At 41.2% G+C, this 23,829-nt stretch overlaps 1 protein-coding gene across 1 annotated transcript; it reads right to left on the reverse strand.

Annotated features, from left to right (window-relative positions):
• Positions 1-982: 982 nt before the first annotated feature.
• On the reverse strand, positions 983-15,283 carry LOC124028753 (oocyte zinc finger protein XlCOF19-like). The gene is made up of 5 exons (XM_046340726.1): positions 15,255-15,283; positions 14,585-14,596; positions 14,358-14,469; positions 5,558-5,806; positions 983-1,488 (listed from the first exon to the last, which is right to left on the reverse strand). Exons 3-5 carry the CDS (start codon positions 14,458-14,460, stop codon positions 983-985), a joined length of 858 nt encoding a protein of 285 aa, XP_046196682.1. The 5' UTR covers positions 14,461-14,469; positions 14,585-14,596; positions 15,255-15,283.
• Between the last annotated feature and the right edge of the window lie 8,546 nt (positions 15,284-23,829).

The raw sequence follows: 23,829 nt of genomic DNA on the forward strand, positions 1-23,829 counted from the left end.
TGATACATGTTGTCTACTAACTCATTCCCACAGAGAACTGATCACACCATCTCTATCTGATACATGTTGTATCTCATTCCTCACGGAAAAATGCAGAAGAAAGCAGTACCACCCAGTCAACCAGCCTCAGGGGATATTCAACCCTAAGGGCAAATCCAAAGTCCTCTCGATATATGTAAAGTAGAAGCTAACAAAACACATCAAAACTGACCAGGTGCACACTGATCAGTAAAGTAAAGACAGGCTAACATTCTAGAACGCTCCCTTTTCTCGGCACAGTTCTCTCACAATGAGAGACAATAGGATTACAATAGTGTGCTATGCTTTCTTGAGAATTAAGTGATGCAATGATTTTAATCTTAGTTGGTCTGAGAGAACTGATTAGGCTTCTCCCCTTTATGTATACATTGATGTGTTTTTAAGGTATACAATCTGGCAAAACTCTTACCACAGTCAGAGCAGTAGTAAGGCTTCTCTCCTGTGTGTGCTCTTTTATGAACTTTTACATCAGTTGATGTTGTGAAGCACTTACCACAGTCAGAGCAGGAGTAAGGCTTCTCTCCTTTATGTATAAGTTGGTGTGTTTTTAAGTTGCCCAGTTGTGAGAAACTCTTCCCACAGTCAGAGCAGCAGTAAGGCTTCTCTCCTGTATGTATTCGCTGGTGGCATTTTAATATTTCCAATCGGATGAAACTCTTTCCACATTCAGAGCAGCAGTACGGCTTCTCTCCTGTATGTATTCGCTGGTGAGATCTGAAGTGGTTCTGTTGAGAGAAACTCTTCCCACAGTCAGAGCAGCAGTAAGGCTTCTCTCCTGTATGTAGACGTGTGTGTTTTTGTAAGTGGATATGTTGAGAGAACCTCTTCTCACAGCCAGAGCAGGAGTAAGGTTTTCTCCAGTGTGCACTCTCTGATGAATTATCAGTGTCCCTGACGTTGTGAAGCTCTTCCCGCAGTCAGTACAGGAAGGAATCATGTATTTTTAAGGTATTCTCTTCCCACAGTCCTGGATTATGTATGGACGTTCATGTATTTTTAAGGTATCCAATCGGGAGAAAGTCTTCCCACAGTCAGAGCAGGAGTATGGCTTCACTCCTGTATGTACATGTTGGTGTATTTGTAAGTGGAACTGTTGAGAGAACCTCTTCCCACACTCAGAGCAGGAGTGTGGCTTCACTCCTGTATGTACATGTTGGTGTGTTTGTAAGTGGATCTGTTGAGAGAACCTCTTCCCACACACAGAGCAAGAGTAAGGCTTCTCTCCAGTGTGCACTCTCTGATGAACTGTCAGAGATTGTGATGTTGTGAATCTCTTTCCACAGTTAGTGCAGGAATACGGATTCTCTCCTGTGTGTATTTTTATGTGTATTTTAAGCTTTGATAGAAATGGGAAAATCTCCTCACAATGTGGGCAGTGGTGAGACTTCTTAGCCCTGTGATCTTCCTGCTGTTGATCTCTGGATGTAGAGAATGTCTCAACATGGTCTCCTGTGTGAACAACATCAGAAGAACCAGTCAGTGAGACATACATACGACTTCATATACAGTGTGTTCAGAAAGTATTCACATCCCTTGACCTTTTCTACATTTAGTTGTGTTTCAGCCTGAATTTTAACAGGATTACATTTGAGGATGTATGTCATTGGCCTACACACAATACCACACATGGATACATGACGAGATATTGGATATCGTTGTACCAACATGAATTCTACTACGACTATGTAGCATCTGAATATGAATACCACATCTGTAGATTCTAAACCACCAGTTGGAGGACCGATCAGGACAGAAAGTGGTAGGCCCGAAAAGTGTTTAGTCCTTACCCCATAACACCAGTATAGTACCCCATAACACCAGTATAGTACCCCATAACGCCAGTATAGTACCCCATAACACCAGTATAGTACCCCATAACGCCAGTATAGTACCCCATAACACCAGTGGAGTACCCCATAATGCCAGTGGAGTACCCCATAACGCCAGTGGAGTACCCCATAACGCCAGTATAGTACCCCATAACACCAGTATAGTACCCCATAACGCCAGTATAGTACCCCATAACACCAGTGGAGTACCCCATAACACCAGTATAGTACCCCATAACGCCAGTATAGTACCCCATAACGCCAGTGGAGTACCCCATAACACCAGTATAGTACCCCATAACACCAGTATAGTACCCCATAACGCCAGTATAGTACCCCCATAACGCCAGTATAGTACCCCATAACGCCAGTGTACCCCATAACACCAGTATAGTACCCCATAACGCCATAACGCCAGTAACGCCAGTATAGTACATAACGCCAGTAGTACCCCATAATGCCAGTGGAGTACCCCATAACGCCAGTATAGTACCCCATAACGCCAGTGGAGTACCCCATAACACCAGTATAGTACCCCATAACACCCCCCATAACACCAGTATAGTACCCCATAACACCAGTATAGTACCCCATAACGCCAGTGGAGTACCCCATAACACCAGTATAGTACCCCATAACGCCAGTGGAGTACCCCATAACGCCAGTGGAGTACCCCATAACACCAGTATAGTACCCCATAACGCCAGTGGTACCCCATAACGCCAGTGGAGTACCACATAACACCAGTGGAGTACCCCATAACGCCAGTGGAGTACCCCATAACGCCAGTGGAGTACCCCATAACGCCAGTGGAGTACCCCATAACGCCAGTGGAGTACCCCATAACGCCAGTATAGTACCCCATAACACCAGTGGAGTACCCCATAACACCAGTATAGTACCCCATAACACCAGTGGAGTACCCCATAACGCCAGTGGAGTACTACCCCATAACACCAGGTGAGTACCCCATAACACCAGGTGAGTACCCCATAACACCAGGTGAGTACCCCATAACACCAGGTGAGTACCCCATAACGCCAGGTGAGTACCCCATAACGCCAGTGAGTACCCCATAACACCAGTGGAGTACCCCATAACGCCAGTGGAGTACCCCATAACACCAGTGGAGTACCCCATAACGCCAGTGGAGTACCCCATAACGCCAGTGGAGTACCCCATAACACCAGTGGAGTACCCCATAACACCAGTATAGTACCCCATAACACCAGTGGAGTACCCCATAACGCCAGTGGAGTACCCCATAACGCCAGTGGAGTACCCCATAACGCCAGTGGAGTACCCCATAACGCCAGTGGAGTACCCCATAACGCCAGTATAGTACCCCATAACACCAGTATAGTACCCCATAACACCAGTGGAGTACCCCATAACACCAGTATAGTACCCCATAACGCCAGTGGAGTACCCCATAACGCCAGTGGAGTACCCCATAACGCCAGTGGAGTACCCCATAACGCCAGTGGAGTACCCCATAACACCAGTATAGTACCCCATAACACCAGTATAGTACCCCATAACACCAGTATAGTACCCCATAACACCAGTGGAGTACCCCATAACGCCAGTGGAGTACCCCATAACGCCAGTGGAGTACCCCATAACACCAGTGGAGTACCCCATAACACCAGTGGAATTACGTTTTTCTGAATGTTTACAAATTAATTTAAAAGGAAAAGCGGAAATCTGTATGCAATCTTTGTTGCGGCCTAAAATGTTGCATAACAAGTCACATAAGCAGTGTGGACTCATTCTGTGGGCAATAATAGTGTTTACAATTCATTTTGAATGACTACTGTGGTAGCAGGATTACAAGATTGTTACATTTAAGCACCAAATGGTAGTTTTATTAAATAAATCCTAATGGCGCAGAGTGATGATGTCAGAGAGGGATGTGGTGAGAACGGGATGGTCTGAGTAAGGTTCTTAGGACTCTCTCTCTCTCCCTTTCTGAGTTAACTGAGAGGAGTCTTTTTGAAGCTTGGGCTGGCAACTAATAAAGAGATGGTTTCCAGTCTAGCTTCCTGCAGTTAGTCTGGGCATAGGGTCAAGGAAATTGGTTTTTGCTAGATAGCTTGGGCTGACAATGACTTGGTGATAATTACCTAAAGCTGTCATTCCATAGACGATATGTGGTGTGTGTGACCCGAGATAGAGATAGAGATAGTCTGGAAGAGTTTAGAACAATGCCTCATTGTCTCATCTTCCTGGCATCTGGGAAACTAAGCCGGGTTGGGGGTAAAACCCCATCCTGTGTAAATAACCAAGGTGGCTTATGGGAGTTGGAACCAAGCCTGACTTAGCATTTTTAAGTCCTATATAAGGTCACGGTTTTATCATTATCTGTTAGGCTGCTCAGCTCAACAGTCAAGACTGTTGGGCTGACTGGTGTCATTATGGCAATAATTAATAAATATTTAAAAATATGATTTTTTTAAAGAAATGACCAAGTCTCTTACTTGAATAGAATATTCCACCACACTACCTCATCTCTGTAACCCACACATACAATTATCTGTAAGGTTCCTCAGTCAATCAGTATATTTCAAACATAGATTCAACCACAAAGATCAGGGAGGTTTTCTAAGGGCACCTTTTGGTAGATGAGTAAATGTTTTAATAAAAGACATTGAATATCCCTTTGAGCATGGTGAAGTTATTCATTTCACTTTGGATGATGTATCAATACACCCAGTTACTCCAAAGATACAGGCGTCCTTCCCAACTCCGTTCCCGGAGAAGAGGCCAATCTAACACAACACATCACTGAGTACCACTCTTCACTCTTCGCATGGTGGTAGCTGCATCATGTTATGGGTATGCTTGTCATCGGCAAGGACTTGGATGTTAATTTGGGGATATAAAATTAAACTAAATAGAGCTAAGCACTGGAAAACTCCTAGAGGAAAACCTGGTTCAGTCTGCTTTCCAACAGACACTGGAAGACAAATTCACATTTCAGCAGGAGGATAACCAATAACCTAAAACATAAGGCGAAATATACACTGGAGTTGCTTACCAAGACAACATTGAATGTTCCAGAGTGGCCTAGTCACAGTTTTTACTTAAATCGGCTTGAAAATCTATGACTTGAAAATGTCTGTCTAGCAATGATCAACCAACTTAAGAGAGCTTTAAGAATTTTAAAAATAATACATGTGCAAATATTGTATCATCCAGGTGTGCTAAGCTCATCCTCCACTCACTATCACAAGGGTTAGTAACTACACAGACTCATTTCATATCATCCTCCATCACTATCCTACAGACTCATTTCATATCATCCTCCACTCACTATCACAAGGGTTAGTAACTACACAGACTCATTTCATATCATCCTCCACTCACTATCACAAGGGTTAGTAACTACACAGACTCATTTCATATCATCCTCCACTCACTATCACAGGGGTTAGTAACTACAGACTCATTTCATAAAACTTTAAAACACTGGTAGTTTGTCTACTTCACTTCTTTAGTCTCCTCTCGGATCACTCCAGACAGCCCAGTGAATAAAATCAATCCTGGTGTCAAACCATGCAAGTGTCAATAGCATGAAATAACATCTACCTTCTCATTGAAACAGTTCATCATGAAACAGTTCTACTGCAACTTTTCATACACAGTGGGAAGTTGGAACGAACAACAAACTTAGAACCTGCTCTTACCATCATAAACAGATTCCCCAATCTTCTCCTCCTCTTCTTCATCTTTAATGTTGACATTCAGCTCCAGTGTTTGACTGCAGTCTTCCAGCTTCACTGATGCCATCTCTGGATCCTGCAGTGCAAACTGGGCTCCACTGTCACAATCAGGACCCAGTGACTGTAGATTTGGACTCAGTTTGGAAGGAGAGAGGCAGGCTGGGATTGTCCTCACTGGTGATGTTACAGGCCTCAGACTTGACCTGAGTCGACCTGTGGTAATAAAGAGAAACAGACACAAAAATTATTGTCTTGACAGTTCAGGCACTTTCTTTAAAAAATATATATATTTTTATTTTTTTCAAGTATCTCATTACAATAGATCAGGTAGCTAAACATTGATAACAAAACATTCGTTCACATTAAACAAGTGCAAACTTTAAATTACACAATGTAAAGTGCACTTAAAGTGGAACTGACAGCGTTTTCACTACTTTGCAGATATGAAACAAACAGGCAATCACTATATCAGTCAAAAATATTTTAAAAAATCACAGTTTATGCTACAAAACCCACTTCATAAGACGTTTTAAAAACAGGTCCATTAAACTCAACATTCCATGATGTACAGTAAGACATTGTTGGCAGAATAGATGGATGCAGTTCAATGTGTCATGATTTTCCCTTCTGGGTGACAATCAGAGAGAACCCCCCCCTCCCACCAGAGAGGAAGGGGGGAATGGGGTGAAGTTGGCCAGTTTGATGACGGTCGTAAATACCTTACAGAAACTCTCTCTTCCTTGTCATGCAATAATGAGGTTGAGAACCTCTGTGGAACAAAGGGAGTCCTCCCTCAAACTCCCAACATCAACAGACTGGATAATGAAACAATGTTTCTGTAATCCAATCATTTGGAATGGTACTATGGGTACGTAAAGAACAATCCTGTTAAATGCATTGCTCATTTGTCATGTCACTAAGGACAGTAGAACAACATAACTGTATCTCTGAAAGTGTATATTTTCCAGTTATCAGATTCACATCTAAATGTTGGGGAGACTTATATGATTAAATATTCAACTCTTTGTGAGGAGATGAAATGTGATGTTAGCCTTCTAAATGAGAATAGTTTTTCATATGAAAGTTCTACCCAGTCAGTGACCACACCCGCAAGAGCACAGGCGTTATTTCGGCGTCATGGAACACCCACTTTTGTGAGTGCATAAAACCACTCGTTAACTAAATGTACATTAGACCAAGCACGCAGACGTAAGCCGGACGTCAGGTAATGGTTAAAACTATTAGACCAGTACATTGCCGCGTTGCTACTGGCATTTAAAATGGTCGGGAGCTGAACCCTGAATAATCAACTATTGAGACCAGCGTGACCGACAGCGTCAGCTGAACCCTGACTAATCAACCATTGAGACAGCGTGACCGACAGCGTGACCGACAGCGTGAGCTGAACCCTGACTAATCAACCATTGAGACCAGCGTGACCGACAGCGTGACCGACAGCGTGACCGACAGCGTGACCGACAGCGTGACCGACAGCGTGACCGACAGCGTGAGCTAAACCGTACGAAATGGTTAGAAACTCTGAAACGTTCAACAACGAAGAAGACAAGACTACACATTCACAGTCTGCAGCTGTATATGTAAAATAGTCTAGTAAACTCGACCAAAGACGAGAGGAGAAGAACATATTCCTCTCATCAAGACAAGAGGAGAAGAACATATTCCTCTCATCAAGACAAGAGGAGAAGAACATATTCCTCTCATCAAGACAAGAGGAGAAGAACATATTCCTCTCATCAAGACGAGAGGAGAAGAACATATTCCTCTCATCAAGACGTGAAGAACATATTCCTCTCATCAAGACGAGAAGAACATATTCCTCTCATCAGTGTGGTACTCTTGTAGTATCAATTCTAGCGAACACTCCAGAACAAAAGCCTAATACAACTACAAAAGACATTGTGACCTCGGAGTTACAAACCAGAGACTTCTGTTGAACTACTCTCCACAGAAGGACCAGCGATTTCAACAGAGAGACAACAAAGACATACAAGCGTAAATACGTACATAGCAATTATTTTCGACTGAGCTGCCGTTCATGTGCAAAGTATTATAATTTCCATGAGCATAGTTATCAACTGTATGTAGAGGGTCACTTCTGTCTTTCCCGCTCTTTATCTGTCCCCACCTCTTTCCATTGTCTACAAAGCCGTCATATCGTGTTAGTCCACTAGGGACCTTTCATTGCATTATGTTAGTATTCTATAATCATCCTGTGTGTGTGTTTATGTATTTCTGTGTGATTTATTTCATTAGTTAGTAAATAAATAATAATTAATTGAAACGTTCATTATGAGACTGATGAGGTAATAATTAATAATTGATTAATATGATGACGGGTAGGATATCGAGATATCCTGATCTACATTTGAGTTAATTTGGGAAACGGTAACTCGTTAAATAAACTTTTCCCATGGTGCCCCAGGTTACTACTTAATCAATTGTTATATGGTTAATTTAACCGCGTAATAATTGACCGTGGTATGTAAGTATTAGATGAATAGCCATAATCGCATTAATGGTAGCAACAACACGACAAATGCATGATTAATATAATTCACCAATACATTAGGTTACACAGGAACTGTAATACTGGATCCATTGTAGGTTACACAGGAACTGTAATACTGGATCCATTGTAGGTTACAAAGGAACTGTATACTGGATCCATTGTAGGTTACACAGGAACTGTATACTGGATCCATTGTAGGTTACAAAGGAACTGTATACTGGATCCATTGTAGGTTACAAAGGAACTGTATACTGGATCCATTGTAGGTTACAAAGGAACTGTATACTGGATCCATTGTAGGTTACACAGGAACTGTATACTGGATCCATTGTAGGTTACACAGGAACTGTATACTGGATCCATTGTAGGTTACAGAGGAATTGTAATACTGGATCCATTGTAGGTTACAGAGGAATTGTAATACTGCATCCATTGTAGGTTACAGAGGAATTGTAATACTGGATCCATTGTAGGTTACAGAGGAATTGTAATACTGGATCCATTGTAGGTTACAGAGGAATTGTAATACTGGATCCATTGTAGGTTACACAGGAACGGTATACTGGATCCAAAGCTACCTTTCACTGGTGACTGTCAGCAGCATTACTTTGAAAGACATACTACTGGGCTTATTGTCTGTGTCTCTCTCTCTGTGTCTATCTCTCCTGTTATCTCCCAGAGGTCTCAAAGTGGACCTCTGGGAGATAACACTGACAGGAGATTTACTATGTCTTTTTGGTGATTAAACCTAAAGAGCATTCCAGAGCATGAGTTAATGCTTCTGTTCTATACAGTAGCAGGGAGAGATGGCTCCAGTAGGGCCAGACACTGGTCTCTACACAATGAAAACTGTCTGCTGTGAATTATAAGTATCTTTCATACAAAATCTTAACCAAAATCTTATAGATCTTCTCATTGAAAGCAAGTCTAAGAAGCGGTAAATCTGTTCTATGTGCGCTCAAACAGGATTCAATGCTGGTCTAACCAATCGGAATCCACGCGTTAGATAAAATACGGAACAGTTCCTTATTTCACTGAAAGAATAAACGTTTTGTTATCGAGATGATAGTTTCCGGATTCTACCATATTAATGACCAAAGGTTTGTATTTCTGTGTGTTTTTATGTTATAACTAAGTCTATGATTTGATAGAGCAGTCTTGCTGAGCGATGGTAGGCAGCAGCAGGCTCGTAGCATTCATTCAAACAGCACTTTTATGCATTTTGCCAGCAGTTCTTCGCAATGCTGTTTATGACTTCAAGCCTATCAACTCCCGAGATTTGGCTGGTGTAACCGATGTGAAATGGCTAGCTAGTTAGGGGGGTGCGCGCTAATAGCGTTTCAAACGTCCTGCGCTCTGAGACTTGGAGTAGTTGTTCCCCTTGCTCTGCATGTGTAATGCTGCTTCGAGGGTGGCTGTTGTCGATGTGTTCCTGGTTCGAGCCCAGGTAGGAGCGAGGAGAGGGACGGAAGCTATACTGTTACACTGGCAATACTAAATTGCCTATTAAGAACATCCAATAGTCAAAGATATATGAAATACAAATCGTAGAGAGAGAAATAGTCCTTTAATTCCTATATTAATTACAACCTAAAACTTCTTACCTGGGAATATTGAAGACTCATGTTAAAAGGAACCACCAGCTATCATATGTTCTCATGTTCTGAGCAAGGAATTTAAACATTAGCTTTGGGGCGGCAGGGTAGCCAAAGTGGTTGGACTAGTGACCGGATGGTTGCAAGTTCAAATCCACGAGCTGACAAGGTACAAATCTGTCATTCTGCCCACTGTTCCTAGGCCGTCATTGAAAATAAGAATTTGTTCTTAACTGACTTGCCTAAATAAAGGTAAAATAAACATGGCATATGTTGCACTTTTACTTTCTTCTCCAACACTTTGTTTTTGCATTATTTAAACCAAATTGAACATGTTTCATTATTTATTTGAGGCTAAATTGATTTTATTGATGTATTATATTAAGTTAAAATAAGTGTTGTTGTAATTGTCATTATTATTATTACAAATAAATAAATAAATAATAAATTGTCCGATTAATCGGTATCAGCCTTTTTTTGTTCCTTCCATAATCGGTATCTGTGTTGAAAAATCATAAATCGGTGACCTCTAGGCTTGATCACCAACAAGTAAAAATGACCTCTTCTCGGGTTGCAACACTCACTACCGAGTTACAAACTGCCTCTGGAAGCAAAGTCAGCACAAGAACTGTTACTCGGGAGCTTCATGAAATGGGTTTCCGTGGTCGAGCAGCCGCACACAAGCCTAAGATCACCATGCACAATGCCAAGCGTTGGCTGAGTAATGTAAAACTCGCCGCCATTGGACTCTGGAGCAGTGGAAACGCGTTCTTTGGAGTGATAAATCACGCTTCACCATCTGGCAGTCTGACGGACAAATCTGGGTGTGGCGGATGCCAGGAGAACGCTACTTGCCCCAATGCGTAGTGCCGACTGTAAAGCTTGGTGTAGGAGGAATAATGGGATTGGGCTGTTTTTCATGGTTCAGCCTAAGCCCCGTAGCTGCAGTCAAGGGAAATCTTAACACTACAACATAGTGACATTCTAGACGATTCTGTGCTTCCAAATTTTTGGCAACAGTTTGGGGAAGGCTCTTTCCTGTTTCAGTATCACAATGCCCCCGTGCAGGGGTCCATAAAGGAATGGTTTGTCAAATTCGATGTGGAAGAACTTGACTGGCCCGCAGAGCCCTGACCTCAACCCCATCGAACACCTTAGGGATGGATTGGAACACAGACTGCGAGCAAGGCCTAATCGCCCAACATCAGTGCCCAACCTCCCTAATGCTCATGGCTGAATGGAAGCATGTCCCCTCAGCAATGTTCCAACATCTAGTGGAAAGCATCTGTTGTGGAAAATTACGTAATTAGTCATGGTTATCCCATGTTTTACTGCTTAAACAATAGTCTCTTGTTATATGCTAGTGTGATTTCTAACCTGATACAAACTTGTCTTTGTGGGACTTAGCCATAAGCCATAACTAAGGTCTGTTTGGGTGAAACTGCAGCATGTGACATCCCGCGGGTTTACTATCTACAGGAAGTCACATGTATGGAAACTTGCAGAAAGAAGCACATTATAGTGTTTACTGTTGGGAATACAGTTAGACGGTGGAGACCTCGGGCTATCAACCTCTTAAATCTGCACAGACAACTAATGACCTTATACACACTATCTGCTCACTGCCACGTATACAGAAAGGATGTACTTCTCCATAAAAAGCAGAGTCCCGACTATGTTTGTTAAGCTTTCAACTCTGAACCTTTCTTGGTGATGGTTCATTGCTTCATTTTTGCAAAGCTTATAATAAAGCTGTTACAAAGAATCTAGTCTCGCTCTTCCTATAGTATTGCTACCACACATTTACATTACACACCTTCCCAATACAGTGGAGGCTGTGATAGCAGCAAAGGGGGGGAACCAACTCCATATTACTGCCTATGATTTTGGAATGAGAGGTTCGACTAACAGGTGTCCACATACTTTTGGTCATGTAGTGTAGTTATGGGATAGCTAGGCTAATATTCTCCTTTGCTTGCTAGCTAGTAAACTAAAGCTAACACACAATCACATCAAGCAGCTGAAATGACAGCAAACTATGTGAATTTTCATTTGTTTTAGCTTCTACCTTTGCTTCTATTGCCAATTCGATGGATATATCATTAGAATGATCCTGATAAATGAATTGGCCTGGATCGGAGAAGCTGTCAGTCTCGTCACGTTCATATGCATGGCACAGTGGATGCAACATGTTGCACAGGTCAGATAGGCTAGTAGCATGGAGAAATATTATCCAGAGGCGCTTTTTTCCAAGGGAGGTTTATACATTGACTGGCTGGGCTGTGGGACAGTGGATGTGGTAAAACGAATGGAACTGCTAACAGACATTATGCATGAATATTGGTGATAACTCCTTGCTATCAACCAATCAGCATCCAGGATCCAAACTACCCATTTTATAATGTGACAAAGAGATTGGTAAATGATATAACACCCCATTATAACATCTGGTATGCAGACACTTATGTAGCATGTAATAGAATAGGACATAAGTTGTCATGCAGACCATGTAATACCAGTTGTTATTAACAGTAGACATTAGCGCATATGACAACAGGATAAACAGTCATCTATAAACACCCATTATGAACTAGTTTCATAAGACTGTATGCCGTTACTCATTACTGTTATTTTATAGGTGTTACAGTGCCTTGCGAAAGTATTCGGCCCCCTTGAACTTTGCGACCTTTTGCCACATTTCAGGCTTCAAACATAAAGATATAAAACTGTCTTTTTTTGTGAAGAATCAACAACACGTGGGACACAATCATGAAGTGGAACGACATTTATTGGATATTTCAAACTTTTTTAACAAATCAAAAACTGAAAAATTGGGCATGCAGAATAATTCAGCCCCTTTACTTTCAGTGCAGCAAACTCTCTCCAGAAGTTCAGTGAGGATCTCTGAATGATCCAATGTTGACCTAAATGACTAATGATGATAAATACAATCCACCTGTGTGTAATCAAGTCTCCGTATAAATGCACCTGCACTGTGATAGTCTCAGAGGTCTGTTAAAAGCGCAGAAAGCATCATGAAGAACAAGGAACACACCAGGCAGGTCCGAGATACTGTTGTGAACAAGTTTAAAGCCGGATTTGGATACAAAAAGATTTCCCAAGCTTTAAACATCCCAAGGAGCACTGTGCAAGCGATAATATTGAAATGGAAGGAGTATCAGACCACTGCAAATCTACCAAGACCTGGCCGTCCCTCTAAACTTTCAGCTCATACAAGGAGAAGACTGATCAGAGATGCAGCCAAGAGGCCCATGATCACTCTGGATGAACTGCAGAGATCTACAGCTGAGGTGGGAGACTCTGTCCATAGGACAACAATCAGTCGTATATTGCACAAATCTGGCCTTTATGGAAGAGTGGCAAGAAGAAAGCCATTTCTTAAAGATATCCATAAAAAGTGTTGTTTAAAGTTTGCCACAAGCCACCTGGGAGACACACCAAACATGTGGAAGAAGGTGCTCTGGTCAGATGAAACCAAAATGGAACTTTTTGGCTACAATGCAAAACATTATGTTTGGCGTAAAAGCAACACAGCTCATCACCCTGAACACACCATCCCCACTGTCAAACATGGTGGTGGCAGCATCATGGTTTGGGCCTGCTTTTCTTCAGCAGGGACAGGGAAGATGGTTAAAATTGATGGGAAGATGGATGGAGCCAAATACAGGACAATTCTGGAAGAAAACCTGATGGAGTCTGCAAAAGACCTGAGACTGGGACGGAGATTTGTCTTCCAACAAGACAATGATCCAAAACATAAAGCAAAATCTACAATGGAATGGTTCAAAAATAAACATATCCAGGTGTTAGAATGGCCAAGTCAAAGTCCAGACCTGAATCCAATCGAGAATCTGTGGAAAGAACTGAAAACTGCTGTTCACAAATGCTCTCCATCCAACCTCACTGAGCTCGAGCTGTTTTGCAAGGAGGAATGGGGAAAAATTTCAGTCTCTCGATGTGCAAAACTGATAGAGACATATCCCAAGCGACTTACAGCTGTAATCGCAGCAAAAGGTGGCGCTACAAAGTATTAACTTAAGGGGGCTGAATAATTTTGCACGCCCAATTTTTCAGTTTTTGATTTGTTAAAAATGTTTGAAATATCCAATAAATGTCGTTCCACTTCATGATTGTGTCCCACTTGTTGCTGATTCTTAACAAAAAAATACAGTTTTATATCTTTATGTTTGAAGCCTGAAATGTGGCAAAAGGTCGCAAAGTTCAAGGGGGCCGAATACTTTCGCAAGGCACTGTATAAAAGGGTTTATTAACACATGACTAAGGACACCTACAGTAAAGTGTTACCCCAACTTCTCCTGATCATTTCATAGAACTTCAGAACACTGGCAGTTTGTCTATTTCAATTCTTTAGTCTACTCCAGGTCACAGTTTTAAATGAGAACTTGTTCTCAACTAGCCTACCTGGTTAAATAAAGGAGAAATTTCAAAAGATAATAAAAAGTCTACTCTGAACACTCCAGATAGCCCAGTGAATAAAACACAGTTCTACAGCAACTTTCAACACAGTTTGAAGTTGAAACGAACAACAGTCTGGAGCTCTTCAGGGACGTGTGAGTCAGAATTATAGAATCAACCTGAAGATAGAATCTGCTCTTACCATCATAAACAGATTTCCCAATCGTCTCCTCTTCTTCTTCATCTTTAATGTTGACATTCAGCTCCAGTGTTTGACTGCAGTCTTCCAGCTTCACTGATGCCATCTCTGGACCCTGCAGTGCAAAATGGGCTCCACTGTCACAATCAGGACCCAGTGACTGAAGGTTTGGACTCAGTGTATAAGGAGAGAGGCAAGCTGGGTTTGTCCTCACTGTTGATGTTACCTACCTCAGACTTGACCTAAGTCAAAAAAAATGTTTTAATAATTTTCACAGAACAGTAGTTCACCTGCCTCACAATTAATGCTTGGGTTGTTTGCTTAATATTTTTCCTGGTAAATATTTAGCTATCATCCTTCTGATAAAGCATGCAGTTAATGCAGCACTATTTACTATGTTCCTGAATAACCACGTCTTGACCGTATTATTTCACCTCAGAAAAAAATATATTGTATTTCCCATTTTCACACTATAGAAACAATTACAGACAAAGTTAGAAACACCTGAATGTCTGAATATTGTTACACATGTAATAATAATAATAATAATAATAATAATTGAACCCGCGCTGCCTGCAATGAATTCAGTTGACGTAGACAGAAGGGGAGCCGCCATTTTACCATCTCGTGAATTTGACACAAAAACAATAACGAACTCAAAAATCACAAATAATTAGATTTTTTAAAATGAAATTAGCTTTACTAAATGATTTTCATTCAATCAGTCAAACCCAAAGTCTCTAGCTATTTGACTAATAAAATAGTTATGCTCACTCGGCTTGACACAAAAGTAACACGTAAAACCTTTACCAAACGTGATAATACCATAAATGATGTGTTAGCCAGCACGTTATGACATGTTCTTTCTATATTACAAAGTGTAAACGTGCTATTACATACCTGTAATACATGTGAAACGGACACTAAATATATCGTCTTCACCACACAGTTCTGGCGCCTTCCCGGAACTTCCTGTTCCACCACTGCAACAGAGCAAATGCGACATCACAGACAGGACAATGCGACATATATTTCATTGGATGTATAAATATGGTAGTGAGAGGAAAGCCCACTGACAGAGAGCGGGAGAAGATGGAACGATATGGGTTTTGGCCGAAATTCGGCATATTTTCTCATTCATTAAACATGTTATCTCAATACAGTTTTATGTTCCTCAAACTACAATCTGTTATGAACAGAGTGGACAACGTTTGCTTAGGAATCCAAAGGCAAATTGAGTTAATGCGCACAAGCGCTTCACCGACTAGGCGTTGCCTAAAGTAAATATTCAGGTTTGCTAGAACACGCCAATAGGATATCACTAGCGCGTGCTTGGCTCTGCCCACTATGACTCCCATTGGAAACAACAAGATGTGGTCTATCTTGGTTGACATAAACATATTTGGAGACACCTTCTGTGTGTACATTTTTGGCAGACAAGACATTCTTGCGTATTGCTGCCTATCGCAGGTTGGGGTACGGATTTCACATTTAGGTCACAAAAAAAACAGGGAAAAGTAGAATGGGAAAATCTTAAATTGCACCATTTAATCCTGCACCTATACACACTATCCCCAAAAACTCACCACCCCATCCCACTACTTTGGCCCTAAACGATCCTACACCAGGCCGTCTGCCTTGAGGATGGAACCACTAAAATGCACTAAAATCTGCACTAAAATCTCTCACACCCAAATATGTATCTGCAACCGCGATCAGCGAGACCTTCTGGATCCAATCCATGAATGAACATCCCCTTTCTCTGTTTTAGATAGCTACCACATCTATTTTATGTGATTTCCACTCCCATCAGTGCAGTGCAATGCAGGAAGCTGACAGGTAGTCTCTAGCCGACACTGTCAGCTACCGTTCATCCCCTTTTCTGTTTTAGATACTTACTGGCCCATCAGTGCAGTGATCAAAATTGATCAGCCAGATAATCTATGTCAAAGGCAAGGAATTTTTCGACAGTACTAAAACTCATCCTCAGCAAGACTACAAATTCCCGCAGGAAGCTCCCACAGGTAGTCTCTAGCCGACACTGTCAGCTAAATGAAGTTCACCACTTTGCGATCAGCGAGACCTTCTGGGTCAACTAATCATATAAATGTAATTATCTGATGAGGATAACGTTTAGAATGTTGCCATTGATGAGAATGAAAATCTTCAGATTACAAAGTTATAATTTTGTTTAATATAACTCTTCCGATATTTTAATACATGATCAAGTTAGTCTGTCTAATTAATGAATGATTTTTCTTTACCTAACATTGAGTCTCATTCCAAATGTCATAAATCTGCAGATTGGTTATATGCACAAACCCAGCAATTAGTCATCTAATGAATCATTATACATCAATTCTCTTCCAAATCATTTATTTACTATGAACTAACATCAAATCAATCACAGAAATGCATAAACAAACAACAGTAGCTATGGTTACAAGGAAATGATAGGGGAGGTTCCCTAGTGGGCTAAGCGATATGAAGGCTTGGTGGACAAAGGGAAGTGGGTGTGGACTGAAGAGGGCGGGAAAGACAAAAGGAGTTAAGACACAGTTGATATTTATATTAATTGAAATGCTAATCCTTTGCACATGAACACTCACTCATTCGGGAATAATTGCAATCAATCTATATTTATGCCCAGTGTGTCGTCGTGAGCTCTGTTGGAATCGTCCGTCTGTCTGTTGGAGAGTCAGTTCATCATTATCTCTCTCCTGCCTCCCTGAAGATCAAGTCTAAATGGTTAAAATGGATATTTACAGCGGTAATACAATTCAGAAATGTTTTCATACAAATAGCATTTCAAGGTGTTCCAAGTCATTCATTGAAAGGTCTTTGCATCCTTCAGTTTGACTATAGGTGAATTTCTAGCTGCAGACTAGTAAATAGTATCTAAGATTTTCTCTTATTCTTCGGGATCGATAGTCTCAGAGTTGAACCATTTCCACCCATGTAGCCAATGCTTCAGTGGAGGACCGTGAAGACCGCAACCCTCTGTCCCGAGAGCACACAGAGGAGGTTAGGAACATTCAATAACTATTACAACCTTAGCTTATAGTGTCTTTTTGGACATTTTAGAACAAGTCACTGGTTTACTAGGCTCTTTCTGCCATGGTGCCCGGTGGGAGGGGTGCTTCACAGTTGGACAGTGGGTCACAACACGAAGAGTCACTGATGTGATCTTGGAACAAAGGGTTGGTCCCTGCTAAAAACCCGTTGGATTGGATGTTCTCGGATAAGAACTTTGTCAAGGCATTCAAATGGCTACAGGCCTTGTCTCAGGATGGGGTTTTGGTTGAAGATATCCTCTAGTGATGTGGGGGCTCACAGCAATGTCTTTTTGCAAAGTGAATGGGGTTATATCCTTCCTGTTTGGCCCTGTCTATCATTTAGTTTCCTCTGATATGGAGCGACTTAGTGTCTCCAGAACAATACAAATCCAGTATTTATGCTGCAGTAGTTTGGTTTCCACAGTCTGTTTATCAATTAAAAGGTTATGGAAAAACCACTTGTCCTGAAAATGACAGTTTATTAAAATTGTACTTGTAATGTCATCAATCAAATCAAACTTTATTTATTTGGCACATTTCTAACAACGAATGCATTTAAATAAAGGTGTTACAAGTCATTCATTGAACTGTCTGGGAATGTTGTCTTACTACTCAAAGATATTTCCTGTTGGTCAAAGACGTCTCAATGCACTGGTTTCAAATGTATTAGCATAACTAGGCTACCACAGAAGAAGGCTGACCCATTGTAGAATGAGACGCTTTATTATATTAAAACGTGTCCCAGGCCAACATGCCATGCAGCCTATTTTACAGAATTCTGAAATAAACGCTCTTATCGCCTTATTCCAACAGATGGATTCCAGCACACCTGTGGTTCCAAAACCAGGTGCAGTTTAGTGGAGTGACTGACAAGCAATTATGGAGCCTTTGAACGGGGGTTAGGTGCCAGGCACATCCAGCCCTTGACACAAAACAGTCCTCAGCATCAGTCGTTGACACCTTTGGATGTTGTCTGATAATTGAGGCTGTTCTGAGGCATTCAAATGGCAACAGGGATGGATGTGCAGTTAATAGTAAAGAGTTTTGGGTCATAAACAGGGTCTGGGTGCCTCACCAGATGGCCTAATGGGCATCACAGCAATGTCTTTATGGTGCAAGGGACCTTACTATTGAATAGGACAGATTTCAACTTCACTGAAAAATGTGAATGTTCTATCATTTAGTTTCCCTGGCTGATATCAGAAGAGTTATTCATAAAATATAAAACAATTAAGATATGAATAATCAAAAGATTTAAAAATTAATAGAATTAACGAATTCAAAAGAACGAACAAAAATAAATACAATAATATAGGCCTAAATGCTCAAGCACACACACATTCATTCTGAAAGATCTCCAGATCCTCTGAGCTGGTGGAAGATCAAGGCCTCTGTCTACCCACGGCTTATTAAAGTCATGACAGGGAGACTCTGCATAGTGGCCACATCCGTTCCCTCTGAGAGGGTCTTCTCGAAAACGGGACAAATAATTACTGAGAGAAGAAACCGCATCAGCCCCTTGAAAGCGAGGCAGCTTGCATTTTTGAATGCAAATCTCTCATAAAAGCTAAATACGGTCAGTATTGCTGTGTGCTGTTAGTTATAACATGGCAATAAAGGAGAATAGAGGGACCAGTTTAATATTTTAAGTGGGATGCTGCAGTTTTGCAAATTGTAATTTTTCTTTGATATGCTGCAATATTATATTATGCTGTTCAGATTGTATTCGTTTTGAATGGTTCGATTTATGCACTTTGTTTAAATACATTAAAAAGTTATACTTTAAATGCAAATGTTTAATAGCATTCTATTTCATTACAAACCAATGCATTTTTAAATACATTGTGGTTAAGGTAGAGTATGATTTCATTAAATCATTTAATTAGAATTGTTTTAACACCAATCATAGTCAAACTATCGCAAACTGTTTGACTAGAAAAATAATAATATAATAATAATATATGCCATTTAGCAGACGCTTTTATCCAAAGCGACTTACAGTCATGTGTGCATACATTCTACGTATGGGTGGTCCCGGGGATCGAACCCACTACCCTGGCATTACAAGCGCCATGCTCTACCAACTGAGCTACAGAAATAACAAAACATACTTTTTTTTAAAGAGCCGTTTGGGAGCTGTCATGGTCATTTCCTGTATTACTGAGGGAAAGGAGAGTTTACAAACCACCCACCAGTCAGAGTTGTACATAAACTTCATCTGTTAATTAAATGAGCTTCACCATAGCCCTGTGACATAATGGCAACTGGGATCTTTTATAGCAAAGATCCACCCCTCCCAACTCACAATGATGAACCACAGGTCTTAGGAAAACTGCACACAGGAATAATTTTACTTGAGAGAGGAGTATCCCATAGCCAGACAGCATTAGCTATTAATTATTGTTCAGGTTCTACTTCTCGTTCTTGGTACTTCCCATTACCAAACATTACCTCATCCAATGGCATATATCAATTGTCAATTCTAGATACTCTGATCTCAAATACACCCCCTCCACCTGGACAAGCTCACAGAGGAGTGAGCCTCTAGGTCATATACTAGGTCAAGATAAGGGCAACATCAAAGGGGACATACAACGGTTCCAGACACTGCCATACTCTTCCCTCAAATGGGAAAAGTAGGGAGTGACTAGCACACACATTGTGGAGCCAAGAGATAATTGGTTCCCCCTCAATCATCCCTTCACGTGTTTTAAAAGATATGTTCACATATGAAGACAAGCCTGACCTCTCCCCTCTCTGGGGCCCAAGTCATTTTCCCACATAAGCATATTTATGAAAGTAGATAAAACATCTTATTTATCAATGTTACCTAACTAATATTGATTCTGCTACGACAAACAGAGCCTGTAGGTTTGAAAAAGAGCTCCGTGTGGAAGGAGAGAGGCAGGGAATGCCCATCACTAGACTGTAGGTTTGAACTCCGTGTGGAAGGAGAGAGGCAGGCTGGAATGCCCATCACTAGACTGTAGGTTTGAACTCCGTGTGGAAGGAGAGAGGCAGGCTGGAATGCCCATCACTAGACTGTAGGTTTGAACTCCGTGTGGAAGGAGAGAGGCAGGCTGGAATGCCCATCACTAGACTGTAGGTTTGAACTCCGTGTGGAAGGAGAGAGGCAGGCTGGAATGCCCATCACTAGACTGTAGGTTTGAACTCCGTGTGGAAGGAGAGAGGCAGGCTGGAATGCCCATCACTAGACTGTAGGTTTGAACTCCGTGTGGAAGGAGAGAGGCAGGCTGGAATGCCCATCACTAGACTGTAGGTTTGAACTCCGTGTGGAAGGAGAGAGGCAGGCTGGAATGCCCATCACTAGACTGTAGGTTTGAACTCCGTGTGGAAGGAGAGAGGCAGGCTGGGTTTGTTTCCCACTGTTAATCTGTCAACTCTGGATAGAATCCCAGTCCTAAAAACAGAAGTCTGAGATGAACTTCCTGATTCTCCTCTGTGCAGGCCACACCCCCTCCCATTGTTACTGTGTGTATGAAAACATGTTGAACAATGGCTTCCTAAAATGCTGTGGTGTTTACTAACACACTAGGAAAGGTTGTGGTAGACGTGGGCCATCACAGGTGAGTTCACAGCTCTTCCACTCTGAATAATGGGGATGGAAAGGGTAACGCAAGCTTCCTCTCTGGTTCCATTCCCCAATAGTACGTGGGTCATACTTGAATTGTGGTAGTAATATTGTCCCTGGACTTTGGCACCATAGAAAATACATTACAATTATACATTGACAAAAAACAATGTTATTTTATTTAAATATGAAAACATGTCCTTTATACTTCAAAACATTATTAGTATGTATTGTAGAACATACTGGGGGTTAATTGACATGTAGAAGTGTAGTGACATGTATTGAGTGGATACATAGACATTTAAATTAGTTTGAATAATATCAATTAAAAACATTGCATTGTCTGTATAGATAACCCAAAGTTTGACCAGCACAAATTCAAGTAGAATATTTATTTCAATTAAGTTCAATGCAGACACCCAAAAACATTAATCAATGACGAAAATAATACATCTATTTAAGACAATTTAATGAACATATTTATCGTTTCAAAGTATGTATATCACTAAACAAGTTGCTTAGTAGTAAAACAAAAACAACAACAAAAAACAACCAAACTAAATGGTGAAAACTGATCATCACACCATCTCTATCTGATACATGTCGTCTACTAGCTCATTCCCACAGAAAACTGATCATCACACCATCTCTATCTGATACCTGTTGTCTACTAGCTCATTCCCACAGAGAACTGACCATCACACCATATCTATCTGATACATGTTGTCTACAAGCTCATTCCCACAGAAAACTGATCATCACACCATCTCTATCTGATACATGTTGTCTACTAGCTCATTCCCACAGAAAACTGATCATCACACCATCTCTATCTGATACATGTTGTCTACTAGCTCATTCCCACAGAAAACTGATCATCACACCATCTCTATCTGATACATGTTGTCTACTAGCTCATTCCCACAGAAAACTGATCATCACACCATCTCTATCTGATACCTGTTGTCTACTAGCTCATTCCCACAGAGAACTGATCATCACACCATCTCTATCTGATACATGTTGTCTACTAGCTCATTCCCACAGAAAACTGATCATCACACCATCTCTATCTGATACATGTTGTCTACTAGCTCATTCCCACAGAAAACTGATCATCACACCATCTCTATCTGATACATGTTGTCTACTAGCTCATTCCCACAGAAAACTGATCATCACACCATCTCTATCTGATACATGTTGTCTACTAGCTCATTCCCACAGAAAACTGATCATCACACCATCTCTATCTGATACATGTTGTCTACTAGCTCATTCCCACAGAAAACTGATCATCACACCATCTCTATCTGATACATGTTGTCTACTAGCTCATTCCCACAGAAAACTGATCATCACACCATCTCTATCTGATACATGTTGTCTACTAGCTCATTCCCACAGAAAACTGATCATCACACCATCTCTATCTGATACATGTTGCCTACTAGCTCATTCCCACAGAAAACTGATCATCACACCATCTCTATCTGATACATGTTGTCTACTAGCTCATTCCCACAGAAAACTGATCATCACACCATCTCTATCTGATACATGTTGTCTACTAGCTCATTCCCACAGAAAACTGATCATCACACCATCTCTATCTGATACATGTTGTCTACTAGCTCATTCCCACAGAAAACTGATCATCACACCATCTCTATCTGATACATGTTGTGTCTACTAACTCATTCCCACAGAAAACTGATCATCACACCATCTCTATCTGACACATGTTATATCTACTAACTTATTCCCACAGAGTACCACACAGTCAACAACCAGACTTCCCACAGTCAGAGCAGAAGTGAGACTTTGTCTATTTGTATTCGCTGGTGACATTTTAACTTTTCCAATTGGGAGAAACTCGTTCCATTGTCAGAGCAGAAGTAAGGCTTCTCTTCTGTGTGTGTTCTCTGATGAACTGTTACCTCAGTTGATGTTTTGAAGCACTTACCACAGTCAGAGCAGGAGAATGGCTTCGCTATGTGTATTAGTTGGTGACTTTTTAACTTATCCAATCTGGAGAAACTTTTCCCGCAGTCAGAGCAGGAGTAAGGCTTCTCTCCAGTGTGCACTCTCTGATGAATTGTCAGAGCTTGTGACGTTGTGAATCTCTTCCCACAGTCAGAGCAGAAGTAAGGTTTCACTCCTGTGTGTGTCCTCTGATGAACTTTTACCTCAGTTGATGTTTTAAAACATTTGCCACAGTCAGAGCAGGAGAATGGCTTCTCTCTATGTATTAGTTGGTGACTTTTTAACTTATCCAATCGGGAAAAACTTTTCCCACAGTCAGAGCAGGAGTAAGGCTTCTCTCCAGTGTGCACTCTCTGATGAATTGTCAAAGCTTGTGATGTTGTGAATCTCTTTCCACAGTCAGAGCAGAAGTAAGGCTTCACGCCTGTGTGTGTTCTCTGATGAACTTTTACCTCAGTTGATGTTTTGAAGCATTTACCACAGTCAGAGCAGAAGTAAGGCTTCTCTCCTGTGTGTGTTCTCTGATGAACTGTTACATCAGACGTTGTGGCGAAGCATCTTCCACAGTCAGAGCAAGAGTATGGCTTCTCTCCTGTATGCACACGTTCATGTACTTTTAAGGTATCCATTCGGGAGAAACTCTTTCCACAGGCATAGCAGAAGTAAGGCTTCTCTCCTGTGTGTGTTCTCTGATGAACTTTTACCTCAGTTGATGTTTTGAAGCATTTACCACAGTCAGAGCAGAAGTAAGGCTTCTCTCCTGTGTGTGTTCTCTGATGAACTGTTAGATCAGATGTTGTGGTGAAGCATTTTCCACAGTCAGAGCAAGAGTATGGTTTCT

This window comes from Oncorhynchus gorbuscha, unplaced genomic scaffold (genome assembly GCF_021184085.1).
Source record: "Oncorhynchus gorbuscha isolate QuinsamMale2020 ecotype Even-year unplaced genomic scaffold, OgorEven_v1.0 Un_scaffold_4799, whole genome shotgun sequence".
NCBI classification, from domain to species: domain Eukaryota; kingdom Metazoa; phylum Chordata; class Actinopteri; order Salmoniformes; family Salmonidae; genus Oncorhynchus; species Oncorhynchus gorbuscha.

Excerpts from the sequence above, each read along its gene's own strand:
- LOC124028753 (XM_046340726.1), bottom strand. The coding sequence starts at position 14,460 with ATGGCATCAGTGAAGCTGGAAGACTGCAGTCAAACACTGGAGCTGAAT. Across the intron at positions 5,807-14,357 it reads TGGGAAATCTGTTTATGATG|GTCGACTCAGGTCAAGTCTG; the intron begins GTAAGAGCAGAT and ends TTATTACCACAG. Across the intron at positions 1,489-5,557 it reads TGGGGAATCTGTTTATGATG|GAGACCATGTTGAGACATTC; the intron begins GTAAGAGCAGGT and ends TTGTTCACACAG.